The following is a 23,341-nucleotide window of genomic DNA, read 5'->3' on the forward strand; positions in this document are numbered from 1 at the left end:
AGTATATCCATACAATGGAGTATCATTCAGCCATAATCGGAATGAAGGACTGGTACATAATAAAGTGGGTGAGCCACAAGCAACAAATGGCACTGTATACCTCCAGAATAGGCAAATACACAGAAACAAAACACAGATGGGGGTTGACAGGATTTGTGGGGAAGGGGAAATGGAAAGCAACTGTTGAATGGGTACAAGTTTCCCCTGGGAGTTATAAAAAAGTTTGGATTTAGAGAGAGGTGGTGGCTGCACAACATTGAGAATATACTTAACCACACTGAATTGGTCCTTTAAAGTAATTAATTGTATCTTATGTCCATTTCACCTCAATAACAAAAATATGCAAAACACTGAACTTACCTCTTATAACAATGTGAAAGGAAAACACATGCTTTTATCACTTTATCATATTCTATATTCCTTTATTAAAAAAATAGGTTGCTTTAGTAATTTAAAGTAAATTTTAAGGATTCCCTGAAATGTACTCAATATGATGGAAAAAAGAATATACTGGAAAATTTAGCTGCTGTCACAAAGTAGTTAATCATGATGTCTACATTTTCAATCTGCTTCTTAATGACAGAAGTGGTAACAATCAGGTGTCGACAAGAGAATACACAATTATCACCATTTAATACGCGCCACTCTTACCTAATGAACTCCTTACAAACTGTGAATTTCCCCAAATGTAATAAAACACAAAAGTTGTTTCAATAAATTGTTACTCATTCAGTTACCATTAGTAAAGAATTTATAAAAATTAAGAATGATTTTAATGTCTTTTCTCATAACCAGGCATGAAAGTGGTAATTGAATAGGTTCATTCCTCTTGAATTCATAGTAACATTACAGAAAAAAAATCTTGTAACAAGAATTATACCTGAAAAATGCTTGTTTCTTTCTCTTACACAGAACTGTTGCATTCGGTGAAAAATAGGATTGCAAACACACCAAATTCTCACTTTGTGCTACTCTCATAATCTATGCTCTTATCAATTTCCATAGAATCCAAAGCCAAATACCTCTGTCACTCTATGTTCTGGCTCTTTGATTTGTTTTAAACTATCTTTTGAGGGATGATCTACTTTCATAAAACTTCAAAACTTAGGCGATAGTCAAATAAACACTTCTGGATGGGGCACACGAACTTATCTGATGTTTCAGCCTGTAATACCAACTCCCTCACTCAACACATTCTGTCACTCCAGCTACCTGACCCCCTATAAAAATCAATGTCTTCCTACTACATTCAGGTTAAAAATCCAATTCTTCAGCATAGCATTGAAGAATTTTTAGAATTTAAAGCTACCTTTCAACCTCATGACAATTTATTTGCAATTTTCAAACTATGTCATGCTTTTTCTCTTGTTTCTGTACCCTTGCACTTGCTGATTACTTGCTGGGTAAAATGCTCGAAAATTCTTGACATGAGTTACTCACCACAGATGGTTCTTCACCTCCCTAAACATCAAACACTTGAAAGAAAAACACCACTACCAAAGAAAATCCTATTATTTCATTCCCTCAATTATGCTCATTTCTTGAGTTCAGAAATTCTGATCAAAGGCCTATTTGTAGAGGCGAGCATAACCCTGACACATAAAAACGCTTGTGAACTGAACAGTAAACCTGGAATCCACTGCAATTATTAGGTAGACAACCCTTGAGTTTCCTATAATCAGATTTTATTTATAATAAACTGTCACTTTATTTTGACTAGTCAAAGACAATGGATGAATCTGCTGATGTCACTATCCCCCACACAACCAAACTGTAACACTGACATTTAGGGAACTAAGAATCTCTGAGGATAATTACTAAAAAGCACTGTCAAAAAGTTGACATTAGCTCCTGTTTCTTTTCTGAGCTAATTTCATACAAGTGAAAGCATTTATGGGTATTGCCCAAGGTGAAAAGAACTTGAAATGCTAGTCTAATATATGCAACTATTTTTATGAAAAAGATTATGAGAAATTTTTACTCACCTGAACTATTTGTAATTGGTTCTGAATTACTACTAGAGTCAGAAAATTCTGCTGTTTTTGGAATAGGCAAACTAAATGTAAATCCAATCTGTCAAGAGAAAAGTGATCCTTTAAGTGTCAAATTAGTTTTAAATAAATCTCCAATACAGAGCTTTTTCATTCCTAGTCAAAAAAATACTTAATTTCACTTATTCTATAAAATTCAGTTTTTCATAGTTTACAGTCTCTAAAATTGGGATGCCTTTTATAATGAATACTGTGTCATAGTTTAACAGCAGCGTTTTTAATTTCTTAAGCATTTTTTCTTTTAAAGAAGTATACAGAATAAAATAATGTGTTCCTAATGCCCAATTCTGGATTTTGAAATGTCATTTTCTAATAAAAAGTATAAGAATTTTTGGACAATGGACAGATTTCAGGCAGGCATCGCAGAAACAAAATGATCTGGAACATTTCGTGGTGACAGAAAACAAGGACACAGTGAAACACGAAGGGCAACATGTCAAATTGATAAACATGCCAAATAAGGGTGGGGCAAACTGAACAGTGAACTAAACATTTTTATAAGAAATATTTATTTCTTAATGATAGATAAATAAAAAGTACTTATTGTTTATAGAAACCCAAAACTTCTACGTTATGAGCAATTCAAAAAACACAGTATGATTGAATTGATTAGGTCCTTATCTTAATTGGATTGAGGACCAAGAGAAACAAAACCAATTAAAAGACAGTATGGCTGATAAGGAAATCTGAATATAGAGTATAATTATATCATGTAAATTTTATGGCTATCATAACGGTATTGTGAGTATGCAAAGGAATGTCCTTTTAGGGGACACATGGAAAAGTACTAAGGGTATTAAGATGTTTGCATTTAGCTATCAAATGGCACATTACAAAATATATATGCTTATTTGAGTTTGTCTATACACATGTATACACATATGTACACATATACATATATATATATAGAAAATAGTATATAGGAGTTCACTCATTCAACTTTTCTGTAGATTACATATTTTTATTAACTTTAAAGAAAAATAATGGTATTTCGTATCACTAATACCTTGGATTTAAAAAATACAGTATATCTTTAAAATCAATAAATATGACATACTGCTTGGTTACTACTTACAGATGATGGAGGTAGTACATACATCTCAGTAGATTTTATAATTGGAGATGAAAATATGAATATGGGATGGTCAGTGTTGTTTGAAGAGGTCATTTGTACCTGTTTTTCCAAATTATTTAAAGAAATACAAAAAGAGCTTTTTAGAAAAAGAAATTTACTCCTAATTTGAATGCCTTTTGTTTCTCTTGCCTGATTGCTCTGGCTAGGACTTCAAATACTATGTTGAATAGCTGTGGTGATAGGGTCAGCCCTGTCTCATTCCTGAACATAGAGTATATGGCTTCAGTTTTTCACTGTTGATGAGCGGAGGGTTTTTCATATATGGCCTTTATTATGTTCAAGTATTTTCCTTCTATACCCAGTTTATTAAGTGTTTTAATCATAAATGGATATTGTACTTTGTCAAAGGCTTTTTCTGCATCTGTTGATATAATTATAAGATTCTTGTCTTTTCTTTTGTTTATGTGGTATAGCTCATTGATCAATTGGCCTATGTTGAACCATCCTTGTGCCCCTGGGATGGACCGTACTTGACCGTGATGTATAGTCTTTGTAATGCATTGTTGTATTCAATTTGCTAGAATTTTGTTTATGATTTTTGCATCTGTATTCATTAGAGATATTGGTCTGTAATTTTCTTGTTTTGTGTTGTCCTTACCAGGTTTTGGTATCAGGGTAATGTTGGCCTCATAAAATGAATTAGGAAGTACTGCCTTTTTTTCAATTTTTTGGAAGAGTTTTAGGAAGACAGGTGTTATATCATCTTTGAATGTTTGGCAGAATTCACCAGTGAAGCCATCTGATCCTGGACTTTTGCTTTTGGGAGGTTCTGGATGACTGATTCAATTTACATACTTGATCTATTTAGTTTTTCAAGAGGGGAGGGGTTTACTAAGATTCAGCAAGAACAAAGAAGATGTAAGAAATACTACCAGTCATCTTATCTGACTTCTCTAGAACACTATAGCCAACAAATGCATTATATACCTTCTTAAAAATTCACTTATCAAACCATACACAGGGCTATAAAACAACTCTCAATGCATTTCAAAACACAAAAATCATGATTAAAATCAGTTTTAATCCAGGAATCACATAAGAAATCAATAAGGAAATTTAAAAACAATGCATAAAAGCACTACTATAATATCCTAAGTGATAATAAGAGAATTACCTTGCAGCCTGAGAAGAGGGAAACATTTCTTAGGACACAAAGGACGGTAACAATAAAGGGGAACAATACATAAATTCAAACTTCATAAAATATAGAACATCTCGTGATCAAAAAATACTGTTAAGAGAATAAACGGAGAATCAACAGATTAGATGAAACAGGGATCAAATCAGCAATTTAGAAAACAAGGTAGCAAAAAGCAGCCTATAGAATAGTAAAAAAATAAGAAAAATGAAAAACATTTTTAAAAACGAGGAGAGTTTAAGGGGCATCAGGGATAACATCAATTGTACCAACACTCACACTATAGGGGTACCAGACAAATGAGTGAGAGCAAGGAATTGAAAACCTATTTGAAGAAATAATGACAGAAAACTTCCCAAACCTGGTGAAGAAACTAGACATACAAGTCTGGGAAACACAGAGTCCCATACAAGATGAACCCTAACAGGCCCACAACAAGACACATCATAATTAAAATTCCAAAGGTTAAAGACAAAGAGAGAATCCTAAAAGCACAAGAGAAAAGCAATTAGTCACCTACAAGGGAACTCCCATAAGTCTATCAGCTGAGTTCTCAACTGAAACTTTGCAGGCCAGAAGGGATTAGCAGAAAATAAATTGATGAAAAGCAAGGACCTACAATCAAGATTACTCTACCTAGCAAAGCTATGATTTAGCATTGAAGGACAGATAAAGAGCTTCCCAGACAAGAAAAAGCTAAAGGAGTTGATCATCACCAAACCAGAATTACAAGAAATGTGAGAGGCACTTCTGTAAGAATAATAAGAAAAAAAACAAACAAGATAAAAATGTGAATAATAAAATGGAAATAACTTACATATATATCAACAATTACTTTAAGGGTAAATGGTTTAAATGCTCCAATCAAAAGATAGAGTGTATGAATGGATTAAAAAAAACAAGACCTTTACATATACTGCCTGCAAGAGACTCACTTCAGATCGAAAGGCACACACAGCTTGAACGTAAAGGGATAGAAAAAGATATATCATGAAAATGGAAATGGAAAAAAACAAAAACCAAAATATCTAGAGTAGCAATACTTATACCAGACAAAATAGACTTTAAATCAAAGGCTATAACAAAAGACAAACAAGGATCCAGTAATCACACTTCAGGATATTTATCTGAAGACACCGAAAGGCTACTTTAAGGAGTCATGTGCATCCATATGTTCATTGCAGCATTGTTTACAATAGCCAAGATGTGGAGGTGGCCTGGGTATCTGGATGAATGCATGGATAAAGAGTAGGTGGTACATATATACAAAGGAATATTGCTCAGCCATGGATGGGAATGGGTTCTTGCCATGTGCGGCCACATGGATTGACCTGGAGGGTACTGTGCTAGGTAGAGTATGTCAGAGAAGGACAGATGAATTGTGATTTTGCTTATTGGTGGAATCTAAGAACAAAATAAACAAACAAATAAAACAGAAACAAACTCATACATACAGAGTACATATGAATGGTTGCCAGATGGGACAGGGGTGGGGGTGGGAGAGAAAGGGGAGGAATGAAGAAGTACAAACTAGTTCTTACATGGTAGTCATGGAAATGTAGAGCATGGCATAAGGAATATAGTCAATAATATTGTAATAACTATGTATGGTGTCATTTGGGTATTAGGTTTATCACAGAGATACTTTGGAGGAGCTTGGGGGCAGGGTGAAAAAGGTGATGGGACTAAGAGCAGTCATGGGGATGTAAAGTATAGCACAGAGAATATAGTCCAGAATGTGGTAATAATTATGCATAGTGGCAGATGGGCATTAAACTAGTAAGAGGGATCACGTCTTAATTTGTATAAATGACTAACCACTATTGAGTACACATGAAATAAAGATAAAATAATATTGAAGGTCAAAAAGAGGGAAGGAAGAGAAAATAGAAGGAAGGAAAAGAGGGATGGACGGAGGGAAAAAATGGAAAGCCAAACTGGGAGAAAACATATGTAAAGCATGTAGCACACAAAGTACTGGTGCCCAGAATTTATAAAGAGCTCCTACAACTTCATAATAATAAGACAATCCAATTTTTTAAAGGGCAAACGTCCTGAGAGAGACCTCACAAAGGAAGACATGCATGTGGCCAAGAAGCACATAAACAAGAACACATTACTAGTCATGAGGGAAATACACAGTAAAATTACAATGACACAGCAGCATACACAAAGCAGAATGGCTACAATTTAAAAGAGCACAACCAACTACCGGTAAGGATGTAGAGTGACAGAAAGGTTCACACACTGTTGGGGGGACTTTAAACTATTATTCACACCTCCACTTGTAGGTATTTACCCAACAGAAATAAACATATGTCCACAAAAGGGTACAAGAAAGTTCACAGCAGCGTTTCATAAGAACCCGTCAGAAAACACTACACAATGAATAAGTGTACTGATATGAACATTTAGAACAAGCAAAACCAATAGCTGGTGAGATAAATGAGAATACCTATTGCCCTCGGGCAGGAGGCAATGAGTATTGACTGGAAATGAGCATGAGTGAATTTTCTGCAGGATTGGAAATGTTCCACATTTCAGTAGGCTTTGGGTTACACAGTTGTAAACACCTGTCCAAGTATTTCAATGGTACACCTAAGAATTTTACAACTCGAGACGTCATAAAAATGGCGGCATGAGATGAGCCTCTGAAAATCTACCCTAGAATTTACAACAAATTCAACAGCTATAACTCCACAAAGGACTCCCTGAACAGCAGACAGGCAAGACGAAGAGGCTCACTACTGAATTCACCTAAAGGTGGGCAAATTGCACAAGTAGGGGAGGAGGGAAGGAAGAAGTGTGGAGAAGGAGCTGCGTGGGCGCAGGATGCAGTGGTTTAAGCCCTCACTGCTGATCAGAGAATGGAAGCCTGAGACTAGCCGTCTCCTCCCCACCCTCCCAGAGCTCGCCCCGCCCATACATGCCCCGTGCTAGAAGCGGAACAGTAGCAGTGTCAGATCAAAAGAACAGAATATTTGCTTTTTTGAGAACTGTGGTCCGCAGACATGGACTCACAGCCCAACTAGTTCTGGCAAAGGGGAGGGAGCTTTGGAGGCAGGACTGTCTGTGGTGGTGGTCACTGCCATTGATCTGGGCCACTTCTCACAACTCACCCCACCCCTGTCCCCACCTATCTGGGCGGATTCCTGTAGGAGTAAACAGAACTGCTAAAACACACGGGCTCTGAATCTGGTGCAGGAAGAGCTTTGGAACTTCAAAAGCTCTCCATCCCCACAGGGACGTGGTGCCCTATGACCCAGGCGAACTGTTAAAAGAGGAGAAGACCGCCTTCAAAGGAATCCCCCCATTATGTGAAAAGCTGGAATAGTGCAGAGAAAATGTAACACTACACTGTGAGAGAGAAAAAAGGGCTGCAGTAGGAGAGAAAATAAAACATTCTACCAACACGTATTGGAAAACAAAAGAAAGACCTCTTCCTATCCACCTGTTGCAGAACCCACTCCTTTAGATGTCTAGAAAGAGAAATAATAAACCATTAATTGCCATGAATATAAAAGGCAACAAGACAGCTCAGAAAGAAAGTGTAAAGTGCCCGGAAAATGAAGTTAAAGATATGGAAATATATGACTTAAATGACAGAGAATTCAAGATTGCAGTTTTGAAAAACTTCAACGAGATGCAAGAAAATACAGAAAGGTCGTTTAATGAACTCAGAAACACAATCAAAGAACAACATAAGCATTTTACCACAGAAGTTGAAATTTTAAGAACTCAACAGAAGAAATTAAGAATGAAATAGCCAGCTTAGGAAGTAGAGTTGTCCAGATGGAGGAAAGAATCAGTGACATCGAAGATAGAAACCTGGAAATGACAAGGATGGAAGAAGAGACTTGAGACTTAAAAAAAATGAAAGAATTCTACAAGAACTTTCTGACTCCATCAGAAAGAACAATATAAGAAAAATGGGCATACCAGAAGGAGAAGAAAGAGAGTGTATATGCAAACAAAAAGTCGATGAAAACTTTCCAAACTTGTGGAAAGAACTGGATCCTCGAATCCAAGAAGTAAATAGAACACCTAATTACCTCAACCCCAACAGGCCTTCTCCAAGGCACATTGTATTGAAGCTGTCAAAAATCAACGCCAAAGAAAGAAACCTCAAGGCAGCCATGGAAAAGAAGACACTATCCTACAAGGAAAGCCCATTAGGTTATCATCAGATTTCTCAGCAGAAACTCTACAAGCCAGGAGAGAGTGGAACCAAATAGTCAAACTATTGAAAGAGAGAAATTATGAGCCAAGAATAATATACCCAGCAAAGATATCTTTTAGATATGAAGGAGGAATAAAGACCTTTCCAGACATGCAGAAGTTGAGGAAATTTTCTAATACACGACCTGCACTACAAGAAATACTAAAGGAGGCCATTCGACCACCATCAACAGGGACAATTTGTGGCAACCAAAACATAAAAAGGGGGAGAATAAAGGTGTGAACCAGAATATGGCACTGGAGAAAGAAAGCATGAAGAAGAAAATGGAATACTCTAAATATCAGATTTTCTTTTCCATAAAGTTAAGAGTAACCACTCAAAAAATATCCACACTGAAATATATACTCTAATAAAAGAAGAAACAGAGGGAAACATCATGGAATACCACCAAACAGAAATAATAGACAACAACAAAAAGGCAAAGAAACCATGAATACAATCTTACCAGAAAAGTAAAGATAGAATGGTAGGAAATCCTCGCATATCAATAATCAACCTAAATGTAAATGGACTAAATTGACCAATAAAAAGGCACAGAGTAGCAGATTGGATCAAAAAACTAAATCCAACCATATGCTGTCTCCAAGAGACACATCTCCGCTACAGTGACAAGCATAGACTCAAAGTGAAAGGGTGGAAATTGACACACCAAGCAAATGGTATTTAGAGAAAATCAGGTGTATCCATATTGATATCAGATGAAACAGACTTCAGGGTGAAAAAGGTAAGAGACAAAGATGGACATTTCATAATGGTAAAGGGGACTATACAACAAGAAGACATAACAGTCATCAATATTTATGCCCTCAATCAGGGAGCACCAAAATATACCAAGCAACTACTAACAGAACTAAAGGGAGAAATTGACTAAAACACAATTATACTAGGCGAGCTAAATACATCATTGACAGCTATGGACAGATCATCCAAACAGAAAATAAGTAACGAAAAATCAGCCCTAAATGACACATTAGATGAAATGGACATAATTGACATTTATAGAGCACTTCATCCTAAAACATCAGACTATTCATTCTTTTCGAGTGTACATGGAGCTTTCTCAAGGATAGACCATATATTGGGACATAAAACTAACACCAGCAAATTTAAGAAGATTGAAATCATACCAAGCATATTCTCTGATCACAAGGCTTTGAAAATAGATATCAACTGCAAAAAGAAAGTAGGAAAAAATACAAATACATGGAGATTAAACAACATACTTTTAAAGAATGACTGGGTCAAAGAAGAAATTAGAGGAGAGATCAAAACATACATAGAAATAAATGACAATGGAAACACATCCACCAAAATTTTGGGGATGCAGCAAAAGCAGTTTTAAGAGGGGAATTGATATCATTACATGCCTATCTCAAGAAACAAGAAAAATCCCAAATAAATAACCTCAGGTTATACCTTAAAGAACTAGAAAAAGAAGAACAAGTGAAACCTAGGGTCAGCAGAAGAAAGGAAATAATAAAAATCAGAGCGGAACTAAATGAAATAGAGAACAAAAAGACAATAGAAAAAATTAATGTGACAAAGATCTGGTTCTTTGAAAAAATTAACACAATTGACAAACCCTTGGCTAGACTCACTAAGATAAAAAGAGAGAAGACACTAATAAACAAAATCAGAAATGAAAAAGGGGAAGTTATCACGGATGCCACAGAAATACAAAGGATCATCCAGGAATACTATGAAGGACTATATGCCACCAAATTCAATAACCTAGAAGAAATGGACAAGGTCTTAGAAACATAGCCTTCCTATGCTGAACCATTAAGAACTGGAAAATCTAAACAGACCGATCAACAGTAAGGAAATAAAATCAGTCATCCAAAACCTTCCCAAAAGCAAAAGTCTGGGACCAGATGGCTTCATTAGTGAATTCTACCAAACCTTCAAAGAGGATCAAACACCAATCCTACTCAAACTCTTCCAAAAAACTGAAGAAGAGACAGTACTCCCTAACTCATTTTATGAGGCCAACATTACCCTGATACCAAAACCTGGCAAGGACAACACAAAAATAGAGAATTATAGATCAGTATCTCTGATGAATACAGATGCAAAATTCCTAAACAACATTCTAGCAAATCAAATGCAACAATGCATTAAAAAGATTATTCATCACGACCAAGTGGGGTTCATCCCAGGGGAACAAGGATGGTTCAACATATGCAAATCCATCAATGTGATCCATCACATAAACAAAATAAAAGACAAAAGTCATATGATTATATCAACTGATGCAGAAAAAGCATTTGACAATATATAACATCCATTTATGATTAAAACACTTAATAAAATAGGTATAAAAGGAAAATACCTTAACATAATAAAGGCCATATATGACAAGCCCTCAGCTAATCTCATAATTAATGGTGAAAAACTGAAGCCCTTTGCTCTACGTTCAGGAACAGGACCGGGCTGTCCCCTATCACCTCTGCTTTTCAACAGTGTTGGAAGTCCTCGCCAGAGCAATCAGGCAAGACAAAAAAATAAAAGGCATCCAAATTGGAAATGAAGAAGTTAAACTGTCACTCTTTGCAGATAACATGATGCTGTATATAGAAAACCCTAAAGAATCCACCAAAAAGCTATTAGAAACACTCAACGAATACACTAAAGTTGTTGGCTATAAAATCAACGTACAAAAGTCCATTGCATTCCTATATACTAACAATGAAATCATAGAAAAAGAAATAAAAAAAAAACAATTCCTTTTGCAATTGAAGCAAAAAGAATAAAATACCTAGGAATAAACTTAACCAAGGATGTGAAAGACCTATATGTTGAAAACTACAAGACATTTTTAAAAGAAATTGAAGAAGACACAAAGAAATGGAAAAACATTCCGTGCTCATGGATTAGAAGAATCAACATAGTTAAAATGGCCATATTACCTAAAGCAATATACAGATTTAATGCAATCCCCATCAAAATCCCAATGGCATTTTTTTGAAGAAATAGAACAAAAAAATCATCAGATTTGTTTGGAACCACCAAAGACCCCAAATAGCCAAAGTAATCTTAAGAAAAAAGAACAATGCTGGAGGTGTCACACTCCCTGACTTTAGCTTGTATTACAGGGCAACAATAATCAAACCAGCATGGTATTAGCAGAAAAACAGACATGTAGACCAATGGAATAGAACTGAAAACTTAGAAAAAAATCCCATAAATATGGACAGATAATTTTTGACAAAGAAGCAAAAAACATACAACGGAGAAAAGACAGCCTCTTCAATAAATGGTGTTGGGAGAATTGGAAAGCCACGTGCGAAAGAATGAAACTGGACTGCTATCTGTCACCATGTACCAAAATTAATTCTAAATGGATCAAAGACTTAAGCATGAGACCTGATACAATAAACTGCATAGAAGAAAAATAGGTACTAAACTTATGGACCTTGGGTTCAAAGAACATTTTATGAATTTTATTCCAAAGGTAAGGGAAGTAAAAGCTAAAATAAATGAATGGGACAATATCAAACTTAAAAGCTTCTGCACAGCAAAAGAAACCATCAACAAAATAAAAAGGCAACTAAGTGAACGGGAGAAGATTTTTGCAAACTGTGCCTTCGATAAGGGGCTAATAACCAAAATATACAAGGAACTCGTGCAACTGAACAACAAAAAAACAAACAACCTGAGGAACGGGCAGAGGACTTGAAGAGACATTTCTCCAAAGAGAACGTACAAATGGTAAATAAACATATGAAAAAATGCTCAACATCACTAATCATCAGAGAAATGCAAATAAAAACCACAATGAGATATCACCTCACCCCAGTTAGAATGGCTATCATCAATAAGACAAATAGTAACAAGTGTTGGAGAGGCTGTGGAAAAAAAGGAACCCTCATACACTGTTGGAGGGAATGCAGACTGGTGCAGCCGTTATGGAAGGCAGTGTAGTGGTTCCTCAAAAAATTACAAATAGAATTATCACATGACCCAGCAATCTCTCTCCTGGGTATCTACCGAAACAATCTGAAAACATTTACCCATAAAGACACGTGTGCTCCAATGTTCACTGCAGCTTTGTTTACCGTGGCCAAGACATGGAAACAACCAAAATGTCCTTCGATAGATGAATGGATAAAGAAGTTGTGGTATATATACACAATGGAATACTATTTGGTGGTAAGAAAAGATGAAATAGGACCATTTGTACTAACATGGATGGATCTTGAGAATATATTTCTAAGCAAAATGTCAGACAGAAAAAGCAGAGAAACATATGATTTTACTGATATGTAGTATATAAACCAAAAACAACAAAAGAACCAGACAAACAAATGAGAAACAAAAACTCATGGACACAGACAACAGTTTAGTGGTTACCAAAGGGTAAGGGGGAGGGGGGTGGGAGATGAGGGTAAAGGGGATCAAATATTTGGTGATGGAAGGAGAACTGACTCTGGGTGGTGAACACACAATCGGATTTATAGATGATGTAACACAGAATTGTACACCTGATACCTATGTAACTTGACTAACAATTGTCACCCCAATAAACTTTAATTAAAAAAAGAATTTTACAACTCCCTACATGTAAATTCTTCTTAAATTAAAAACAATGCATATTTAACTCTTGTTCAAGGAATGCATGCTGAAGTATTCGGGGATGAAGTATACTGATATCTTAAACTTAGTTTGCAATGTACCTACAAAATAATAGGATGGATATTTATTTAATAAAGCAAATAAAACAAAATATTAGAATCTTCACGCTGGGAATATGTATGTCCTTTGCACAATTCTTTCAAGTTATAATCAAATCTCGGGGGAAGGGAAGAAAAACAAAAAACACATTTGGGAATTCCTGTAGGGATGTTTCTTCCTATCACCAACCCCTAGCCTTATTTTCTTCCCTTTAGACTCTTATAACACATGGACACATCAGCTGAATAACCTAATTCTCACACCAACTACTTAAGCTCGGACATACTGCCTTCTGAATGGTACACAAGAGGAAGAATATAATTACATACACATAGAATGTCACCATGCACAACTGTGCTTTAAATGAAATGGTAGTATACAAACATAATACACTACCAACCACAAAGAGACTTTTACTTATCTCTTCTTATGGCCTATCAAATGCGTAAGCAAATTCATAAGGATATTCCTTTTGAAATGATTCTCTGAAACTTAGGAGTTCTTCCACGAAAAGGAATGAGGATTTCTTGGAGAAATAAGTAATGGATAATAGGACTAGGGCCCAGAATTTACAAGATGATCCTGGATTACTTTGTAATATCAAAAAGCAAATAAATGGTCAAAAACAAAAACAGGACACAAGAGCCAGTCCAAAGGCCAAATATGGGACAATATGAGCATGAAAATAAATAATGCTAATGAAGGATTATAATCAATTGAACATAAAAATTCCAGTTGTCTTTGAAAATAAATACATAAATAAAGAAATGAAAATTCTTCCTACAATAGAAAGCCAACTTAGAGATGTAGAAGAAACAGGATTAGAAAGCCACCATTTGGCTTTGCAAAATAACCGATTCCAGCAAAAATCGTCAATATGACTCACAGCAATGGGCATAAAGTCCATTTATTAGAAGTTATATCCCTCAAACATACTTACTATAAAAGGTAAAATAGTAACGTTACCATGGAGAAATCCCACTGACACCAGCTTAGGAATGAACTGACAGCAGGTACCTCTTACATGATACAGTGAGAAGAGCTCAGCATCCATTCTGGTGTATTACTACCAAAAGTACACAACTGGAATCTAATCCGGAGGAACATCAGACATCCCAAAATTGCAGGACATGCTACACCATAACTTGTACTCTTCAGAAGTATCTATGTTGTGAAATACCCCAAAAGACAAAACAAAATCAAAACAAAAAAATCCACAAAAAGTGTAAAGAACTGTTTTAGACTAAAACATGATCTTGGATTCCCTTTCTTTTAGGAAAACTGGCATGATCTAAATAAAATCTGAAGATGAAGTAATATAGTATTGCAGCCATGTTAAGTTTCTGGCTTTGATCATTGTCCTGCAGTTATGTAAAATATTTCCTTGTTTGTAGAAAACACACAGGAAAAGATAAAGCAAATGTAGAAAAATGTGGAGTTCTAAACATTTGTCTTACAAATCTGTAAGTCCAAAATAATGTTGAAAATACTTTTTAAATTTTGATAAAGGAAATATGACAAATGATAATCATGACAGGTGAATCGAGATAAAAGAGTGATGGTAAACATCACACAAAATCTTTCAACTTTAGTTTAAAAATTTTCAAGAAATTTTATTGTTATAAAGATCAAATCAGATTAATTGTATACAAGTAAAGGCACAAATAATACGATGCTATGTAAGTTAAAAAAATACACTTCAGTTAAATGACACAAGAAATCAGACAAATCCAGAACACAGGTTAAAAATAAACAGTTCGATTTGCAATGGAGACTGGCATTGGGGCCGTGAGTCTCTAAACAGGAGGATAGGTTACCACTTTATAGGTAAAAAAAAAAATCAAACACCAGCTTTTATTTTCACATATATAAGTGGAGCTCAGCTAAAAATTATTTGACAATAGTGAATGTGACGTAAAGACTATGAGTACTTCCTATAGAAACACTCAGGGGTTGCAAAGAAATACTAAGGGGACAACTGAAAGTAACAGAACCAAGGGGTGTGTGTGTGTGAGTGTGTGAGTGTGTGAGTGTGTGTGTGTGTACATACATATACATATAATTCCAAAATGGTTTTCATAGAGTATTTTATTCCAGACTTAATGACTTTGACACACTTGTGCACACACACAAATTGAGAACTATACTCAAAACCACCCAGATATCTAAGCTTTTACAGGATGAATTTCAAATACAGAAACCAAATATATAAACTAAAATCGATTTTGCAGTATTTTCTGCAAATTACTATCTAAATTTTCTGCAGCTACAAATAAGATACCTTACACTAGCTAGGAGAATATTTTAATGGCTTAAAATGTGAGCAAATCTCTCTCCAATTTAATGTTACTCGACTGTGTTTTAAAAACCAAACCAAAAGTCTTACAATTGAAATCTCATTAGTAGTATTGAGAATTCTAAAGCTTACCATGAACTGGCTTTATTATCTAGGTTCACAAGGTTTTTGGCAACGCTCTCTTGCTACATGGAATCACAGTAAAATCCTGTGGGTTTAAGATGAGTCTGAAGCCAAGAGCTTCTCCTCTGTCCTCAGACTTTAATACTAAGAATACAGGCCGTTCACTCAGCAGCAGCTGTGAACAGCACTGGTTTCAGGGCAAAGACTCTGAGGGTTACTGGCTTTTCCCTCAGTCTCACCACAAGTGTGATCCTACAGTTCGGTGAGACAGTCTGTTTTGCAGACTCTTCTGATTACATCTGTGAACCACGAACTACAATATTGTGTTTTGGCCCTAATACTTCCTAACACCCATTAATAAAATTTTATTGGTACTACATGCAGCCATTAGTAAAACTTTTCTTTACAAGAACATTTATTGTCACATAGTTTAAAAGTTTTTCTCCTTTTTAGGCAATCTGATATAAAATAGGAGTTGGAGAAAAGCAACTAATGGGCTATATTAATCTCATCACAGCAGCTAATAATAAATTGATTCCCTCTTGCTTGATTCCAAACATCTAGGCCATTCCAAAAATTGAGAAGCAACACTATCCCAAGAAAAAACTGAATTTTAACTTTCTTCTCTGCATTTGAACTTCAGTAAAAATAATTGTAATTCATCAATACATCAAATGCAGTTCCCACATTAATTCAAAGAATTATGATAATTTTAATCAATTATTCTCGGGGATCATGGTGTTGTAATAAATGCTTCCACACGTAAAGGATCTGTGAATCTGCTTCCCCCGAACAACACTTAACCAGCCACAAATATAACTAAGAAAAAATATACCTTTTTTAACTTGGTTATAGAGTATTTTATTTTTCCCACACTAACCTCCAAAGCTAATTTTAATGAAATAGAATAAACTAAAAAGGGGTGGCAGGATATAATGTATATTATATTTTTTACTAACTCTGTTGTCTTGGAACAGTATTTTGGGCTGACTCATGGAAGATATGACAATTTGAAATCGATTACACACAGAAAACTGACAAGTTTGTTAATGAGGGACGTTTACAAAGATAACTACATTCAGTGAGCACTTCAGTTCACTGACTCTGTTCCCTCCTCTCTTTATTTATCCAAAGGCAACCGTCACTCGTAAAGACTGCCGAGATGCCGAAGATGGGAATGCCAAATAGCCCCAAAATACTGCATGAGCTTCTACTACAGATACAGCAATATGCTCAGTAAGGCGCTCACAAGAGGAACAACATCAAAGAAAAAATCTTAGTTTTCATACATGTTCCCTAATGACCATCAACTAAATTCAGTTTGTGTATTTATTGACTTAAAAATGGATAACACAAAAGTCCTCACACTTTACAGAAATAAATGCTAGAATCTTCCATTTTGCCTTTTGGCCCCCAAGTCTGCGGTGGTAACTATCTCATTCCTATCAAGAGCCTGAAGAAACAAAATAGAATAGATGACAAATTTTGAAAAATAGGATTTTCATGAACAACATAAAAAAATATTTCTCATTTAAAAAGTTTAAAAATCAACTTACAGACTTCAAGGGAAAAGAAACAACATGTGGAATACTTATTGCATCTTCTTAGTATTGAAATAACAAAATTAAGATTTTTTTCACTAACTCAAGTTTTGGTACACTATTGCACTTAATTGTGATTTCAAATATTTACCACGAGAGGGCTGGACAACATCTCTAAACACTGTGATATTCGCCGAGCTCGTAAACTAGTCACACCGCAGGATTGCGTATTCAGTTGCTTAGCTTTCATCTGTCTTCTGACTGGTACCTAGAAAGTAACCCTTGTGTTATTAGTTGGAACTGCGAACTCTACAGTACATATTTCAGACAATGAAAATATTTACAACACAGAATGGAAGTCAAAAGGGAAATAGGAATATTGTGTTATCTCTGGGTGGTGTCATTAATCATATATTCAACCTTTTTTCTTTATGCTTTTATTGAAAATGCAAATCTCTGCCTGAGAAATTACTTGTACAATCAGGAAACAATGGTAAGAAGCTTGCACCACTCTAAAGATCTGCCAGTTATGTGAAATGGGAAAAATGAGATAACTGGTAGAACATTGTAGCATTATCTTCAGATGTTTATCCTTCATATTTTAATCAAAGAACACTGGATTAAGGAGAGCTTGATTAAAATATGAGTTATTCAGGGTATTAAATAGTATTTAAGTATATTCCAACATCTAAATAAAGAGACTGTAGACTCTACTGCAATGGAAATAAAAAATTTTAAACACAGTTGTTTCTTAAATTTTAATGAAAGAAAAATTTAAATACGTAGGCTCTTTCTTAATAAATGACTTTTTAACTTCTTAAAATTGGAGTTAACAACACAACCTTGTAAAGAATAGACAAGTACCATTTAATACACAAACAATGTTTACAAATTCCAATAGACACACTTCCTTTTCTCAAGAATGCATTACAACATTTCAATAATCAAGTGACTTCCATGAGTCAAAGTAGTTTGGGAACGCTCACTTTCAAAAAGATTCAGTATGATAAATTACAACCCAGTTTCTATAACTAGCTGATGGCATCTGAAAAACTGAACCATAATAACTACTTTAAATAATGTTTCTCTATCTGTACCAAAGATTCATTATATTTTCAGGGTAGCTGCAATATTCTACATTAGTTTTATCAAGAATTTGGTGCCCATTAAGGATTGCTGTTCAGGACAGAGGCTTTGGCAAACAAGAGGCAACATCAAAATCCTCTAGGAAAATATGACAGTCTGTGCTGTCATTGGATTCTACTGGGCACTGGCCTCTCAGGGCCTTACTTCATAAAATGGAAATGAATTAGAGAATCTTTAATATGCCTTCAAATTCTAATGCTCTAAGAAAGAAAGAAAGAGCAAGTAGATTCATCCCAAATGTCAATGATAAACATCTGCAAGCTTGTGTTGAGAATGATTCATTCATATGGTATCTCAAGACTTAGCATTAAAAAGTATAGGATTGCATATACAAAATAGAGGAGGAAGTAGCAGGAATAAACTGACTTGGGACAAGCTTAGGAATCATGTGCTTGTATAATGCTATCTGCTACTAATGTGGTGAACTATGTTAATTGTAAAAAATTTAAAATAATAATATTATAATCCACTTTAAATTTTAGAAAAAGCTCCCTGTGTAACTCCAAGATCCAGCTAACACATTCTTAAATAAAATATTGCCCTTTATGAACACATTCAGAAATAAGACTCATAATTACTGTTAACTATTTATGAAAGCATCCTCTATTCAGGAAAACAAGAAACTACTCTAAAGAGAAGGCAAATTTTCAAATATCCTTCTTTATACAATTTCTATGTCTGTCATAGATTGTCATCTTTATACGATTTCCCTCTCCAAAAAGCCTACATATTTAAAAGCCCTTCATTTTTAAAATGTGAAAATCTGGACCATAAGCACCATAACAATACACACACAAAACAGAATTTTATGAGCTTCAAGACTTGGGACAACACATAGAATGCCGCAATTCACCTTAAATTGGTGCTTTTTAAAAAGCTAGCCATCAATTTCCCACTCTTCTTTGCTAATGTATATATGTAAATGTAAATTATTTGCATAATGAGTTGTATTCTGTGACCCTGCTTCACTCACTTATAAGTTCTGATAACTTCTTGTAGTTTCTTGGGATTTTCTATATAGATGAGCACGTTGTCTGCAACTAGGAATAATTTTATTCCTTCCGTCCCAATATGTATGCCCAGTATTTCTTTTTTCTTGCATTAGCTAGGATCCGCAGTACATTTAACAGCACCAGTGACAGACACATCCTTGTTCTCTTCCTAATCTTAGGGGGAAAGTATTTAGTCTTTCAATATTAGTATGATGCTAACTGAAGATTTTCTGTAGACACAATTTATCACATCCAGGAGGTTCCATCTGCTCCTAGTTCTGCTGAAAATTTTTATCATGAATGGATGTTGGATTTTGTCAAATGTGTTTTATGCATCTGTGGAGATGTTCATGCAGTTTCCATTCTTTACTTTATTTACTGGGTAGATAACATTAATTTTCAAATGCTGAACCAACCTTATATTCCCAGGAAATACACACTCCATGTGACCCTGATGTAATATACTTTTTATATATGCTGAGGTCAATTTGCAAATATTTGTTGAGAAGGTTTGTGTCTGTCTCTCATGAGAAAAACAGGTCTGTAGCTTTCTTATAATGTCTTTGGTTTTAGTCATCAGGGTAATGTTGGTTCCTGAATGTGTTGGGAAGTGAAAAGAAAAAGTTTGTGGAGAATTGGTATTATTACTTTCCTAAAGGTTTGGTAGAACCTCCAGGAAAGTTATCTGGCACTGATGTTTTCTTTGCTCAGAGGTATTTTAACTATGAATTCGATTTATTAAATACGCTATTTAGGCTATTTATTCTACAGTAATAGCAAATAACATGAAACAGGTATAAACCCAATGAAATATGTGCAATGCCTGTGTGATGACTATTACAAAGCACTGAACACAGAAATTTAAAAAGATCTAAATAGTGGCTTTTCCTGTTGCTTTGTCCTTTGAGAGACTGACAAAGCATTTGTTAATGTCCTATTATTTACCTTAATTACATGATTGTAACAGGGGAGTTTGTACCTTTTTTTATAGCTAGGAATGTATTTCCAGGGATTATGCGTCATTGCTGACCAGCTCTTACTACCTCTCTGCTTGAGGAGTTCAGTGCTACTGCCAGGAGCTCGTGCTTGTGTTCATACAGTACCTGCACAGAGCTATGGCTGCTTCATTCTGTTAGTGCATTAAGTAGGGGCCATTATAATTATTAAATGCTCCTGAGTAAACGTAAGTTTCAGTTGTGATTTTATACACAGAGGCAAGAAGCTATGTGAGGCAATCATAATTTCTCTTAGATATTACTTAGTGAAAAGTACCTGAAGTAGTTATGCAGCCGCATCAAATATCCATTTGTTTAGTTACACGGGTAAACAATTTGTCATTAAACCTATGTTTGAACCATAACTGCTCCTTCTTTGTTTCAAAAGACTGGCAGCTAATCTAAAACACGGGTGATATTTAACATGCATATATGTATCTAAATGCCCACATACATTTGTGACTTAAATAGGAGAAATCTTACTCATCTGTATGCCACAGAGGAGCAAAAGTTTATCCAAATTTGTATCTCCTAAATTTCTTTACCACGCGGCATAAAGGGTGAACAGTGGTTTTCTTCTTGGTTTGCCCATATTTTAATGGATGATAACTTAATAAATTTGTGTGATAGAAAAGTAGTATATCATTTTCCACCACTTACTATTGTCCCTTTCCTTTTCTGCAGAGGTACTGTTGGCTGGAAGAAAACACTTTGGGTGGCTTTCTGAGTCGTTTTTCCCTATATAGATTTTCAATAAAAAAACAAAAACAAAAACAAAAACTGGTTTTACAGTCCTGAGTGGGAAAGGCAGGTTGAATCAAGGCGAATGAATCTTAAACTGGGCACACCTGCCGCCATCGCTGTTCCTTCAACTGAGTGCTGCACGTCAGGGGCTCTGTCTGTGAGGGAAAAATCTCGGTGCTTGGTGTCCTTGAATGACGTGGAGATTTGCATATAGACCCATTTAAAATGGACCTCTTGTTTACATAGTTTGCCAAATTTTAAAAGACAATGTTGCCAAACTTTGGAAATATCAGTGTTCAAACTGAAAATCTCCACTACAAGGAACTTTCTTTCTCCACATCAGTACATGGATTAAAATCGCAGCCAGTGGTTTATCTGTTCCAGTGTCAACTGCCATGCACTCTGCTTCAAGGGGGAATGAGTCTTCTGTGAATTTTTTGTACATAAGTATTTGTTACAAATATTTAAAAAATCGCTTTCCATTTCTCTTGCTTGTGCATACCTTGGCTGAGGTTACAGAAAAATAGTGCAAACACTATTTACTTACTAGGGACTTAAGATTTTTTTCTTTTTCTTTCTTTCTTTTTTTAGTGTGTGTGGATGGGAAAGGTAGAGGTGCATTATGTCGCATGGTTAGTTTTTCTTCTGCACGAAACATCATATTGTAAGAATTTTAGAACACTGTATACTATATGAATAAGAAAATAAAATATTTGAAACTTGAAAAAAGAAATAACTAAATACATGTACTGTATTGTGCTTATGGATTGGAAGACTCAATTCTATTAAGATGTTTATTCTCCCCAAATTGATCAGTAGACTCAATACAATCCCAATCAAAATCCCTGTAGACTTTGTAGAAAACTGATAGCATGATTCAAAAATTATGAAAAAGCAAAGGAACTAGGAAAGCTAAAACAAGCTTGAAACAAGAACAAAGTTGAAGGACTCACAGGACCGGATTTCAAGACTTACTGTAAAGCTATAGTAATCAAGACAGTTCAGTGTTGGTGAAAGGATCAATTCACAGATCAATGGAAAAGAATGGGAAGTCCAGAAATAGAGCCACAATATGGTCAACCGATGTTTTAAAGGTGCAAAGGCAATTCAATAAAGAAACTATAGTCTTTTCAACAAATGTACTAGAAAAATCAGACATTCACATGTTAAAAAATGAATCTGGATCCATACCTCACACCACACACAAAAATTTTCTCAAACAAATCACAGGCCTAAATTAACAAACAAGGTACCAAACCATTGCACAAATAGAGTTGATTTTTGTTCTTTTTTATTGTTTAGTTTTAAAAAAATCTCATTTGGTTTGAAGCAGTGATTATTTTTTGCTAATGCAAACCAATAACTCAGAGTAAAAGGACAAAAGTGGAAATGGTGTTTTTTTTTTTCATGTATATTCATGTGCTATAATTGGATTGTTCAGCAATTCTTATGCATTAAAGAGAGATGATTGTACATTTGTTTCCAAACAACGTTTTCAATGAAGATACTTTTTCCCTATTAGAATAGATTTATGTTTTCATTTCTCAAGTAGGAATAATATCTTGAATCTACTCATGCAATTTTTATGCTTTTGAATTTGTTTTTACTTTTTGTGAATATATATAGCCATTCCTTTTCTCCTTTAGACAAATATTCATCTCTAAAATAGTGTATACTTCTCTTACAAGAGGAAGCTAGACAGTAGCTTAAGTATTTTTCAAAAATTCAAAGGTGATTTTAAATCTAAAAGGGAAAGTATTTCCTTTTGGCTTCTTTGGAATAATTAATCTGTTTAAAGTCTATTTTATTGTAAATTTTTTTCTAAAAAGTTGTTTTTGTAGTTTTTAATAATTTTGAAAGACAGGTACAAATGATAAGTAAGTATTGGCACTCAAATAGAATTTTGTTTAGTTATTCTTTGGAAAATGATAGAAGTGGGTATTACAAACATTCTTTTCTTTTAGAGACTATATGAAGATGACTTTGGATCTAAGGGAACATTTCATGCATTAGATTCGTACAGGTATGTTTAGAATGTCTAATGATAAATTCCTTTATTGGAAAAAAAAGTGAGGTACAAGTTATATGTAGTAAAATTTACACTGATTAGACTATTATTTCAATTTTAACAAAACACATACAGTTGTGTAACTATTTTTGCGATAAAAATATTGAACTAATATTTTCATCAGCCCAATATTTTACCTTGAGTATCTGGTCTGTAGTCAGACACTCTTCCTACTTCCACCCTGTGGCAACTACTGAT

At 34.7% G+C, this 23,341-nt stretch overlaps 1 protein-coding gene across 1 annotated transcript in view; it reads right to left on the reverse strand.

Moving 5' to 3' along the window:
- LOC308501485 (nuclear pore complex protein Nup153-like) overlaps positions 1-23,341 on the reverse strand; it is a gene marked incomplete at both ends in the record, with an annotated part of 205,121 nt that overhangs the window by 13,156 nt on the left and 168,624 nt on the right. Inside the window, 2 exons of the mRNA XM_081058027.1 lie at positions 1,986-2,073; positions 3,127-3,225. Of these exons, the coding sequence (XP_080914153.1) occupies positions 1,986-2,073; positions 3,127-3,225 (187 nt within the window). The remainder of the gene's footprint in view (positions 1-1,985; positions 2,074-3,126; positions 3,226-23,341) is intronic.

Source organism: Rhinolophus hipposideros (genome assembly GCF_964194185.1).
Source record: "Rhinolophus hipposideros genome assembly, chromosome: 8".
Classification (NCBI taxonomy): domain Eukaryota; kingdom Metazoa; phylum Chordata; class Mammalia; order Chiroptera; family Rhinolophidae; genus Rhinolophus; species Rhinolophus hipposideros.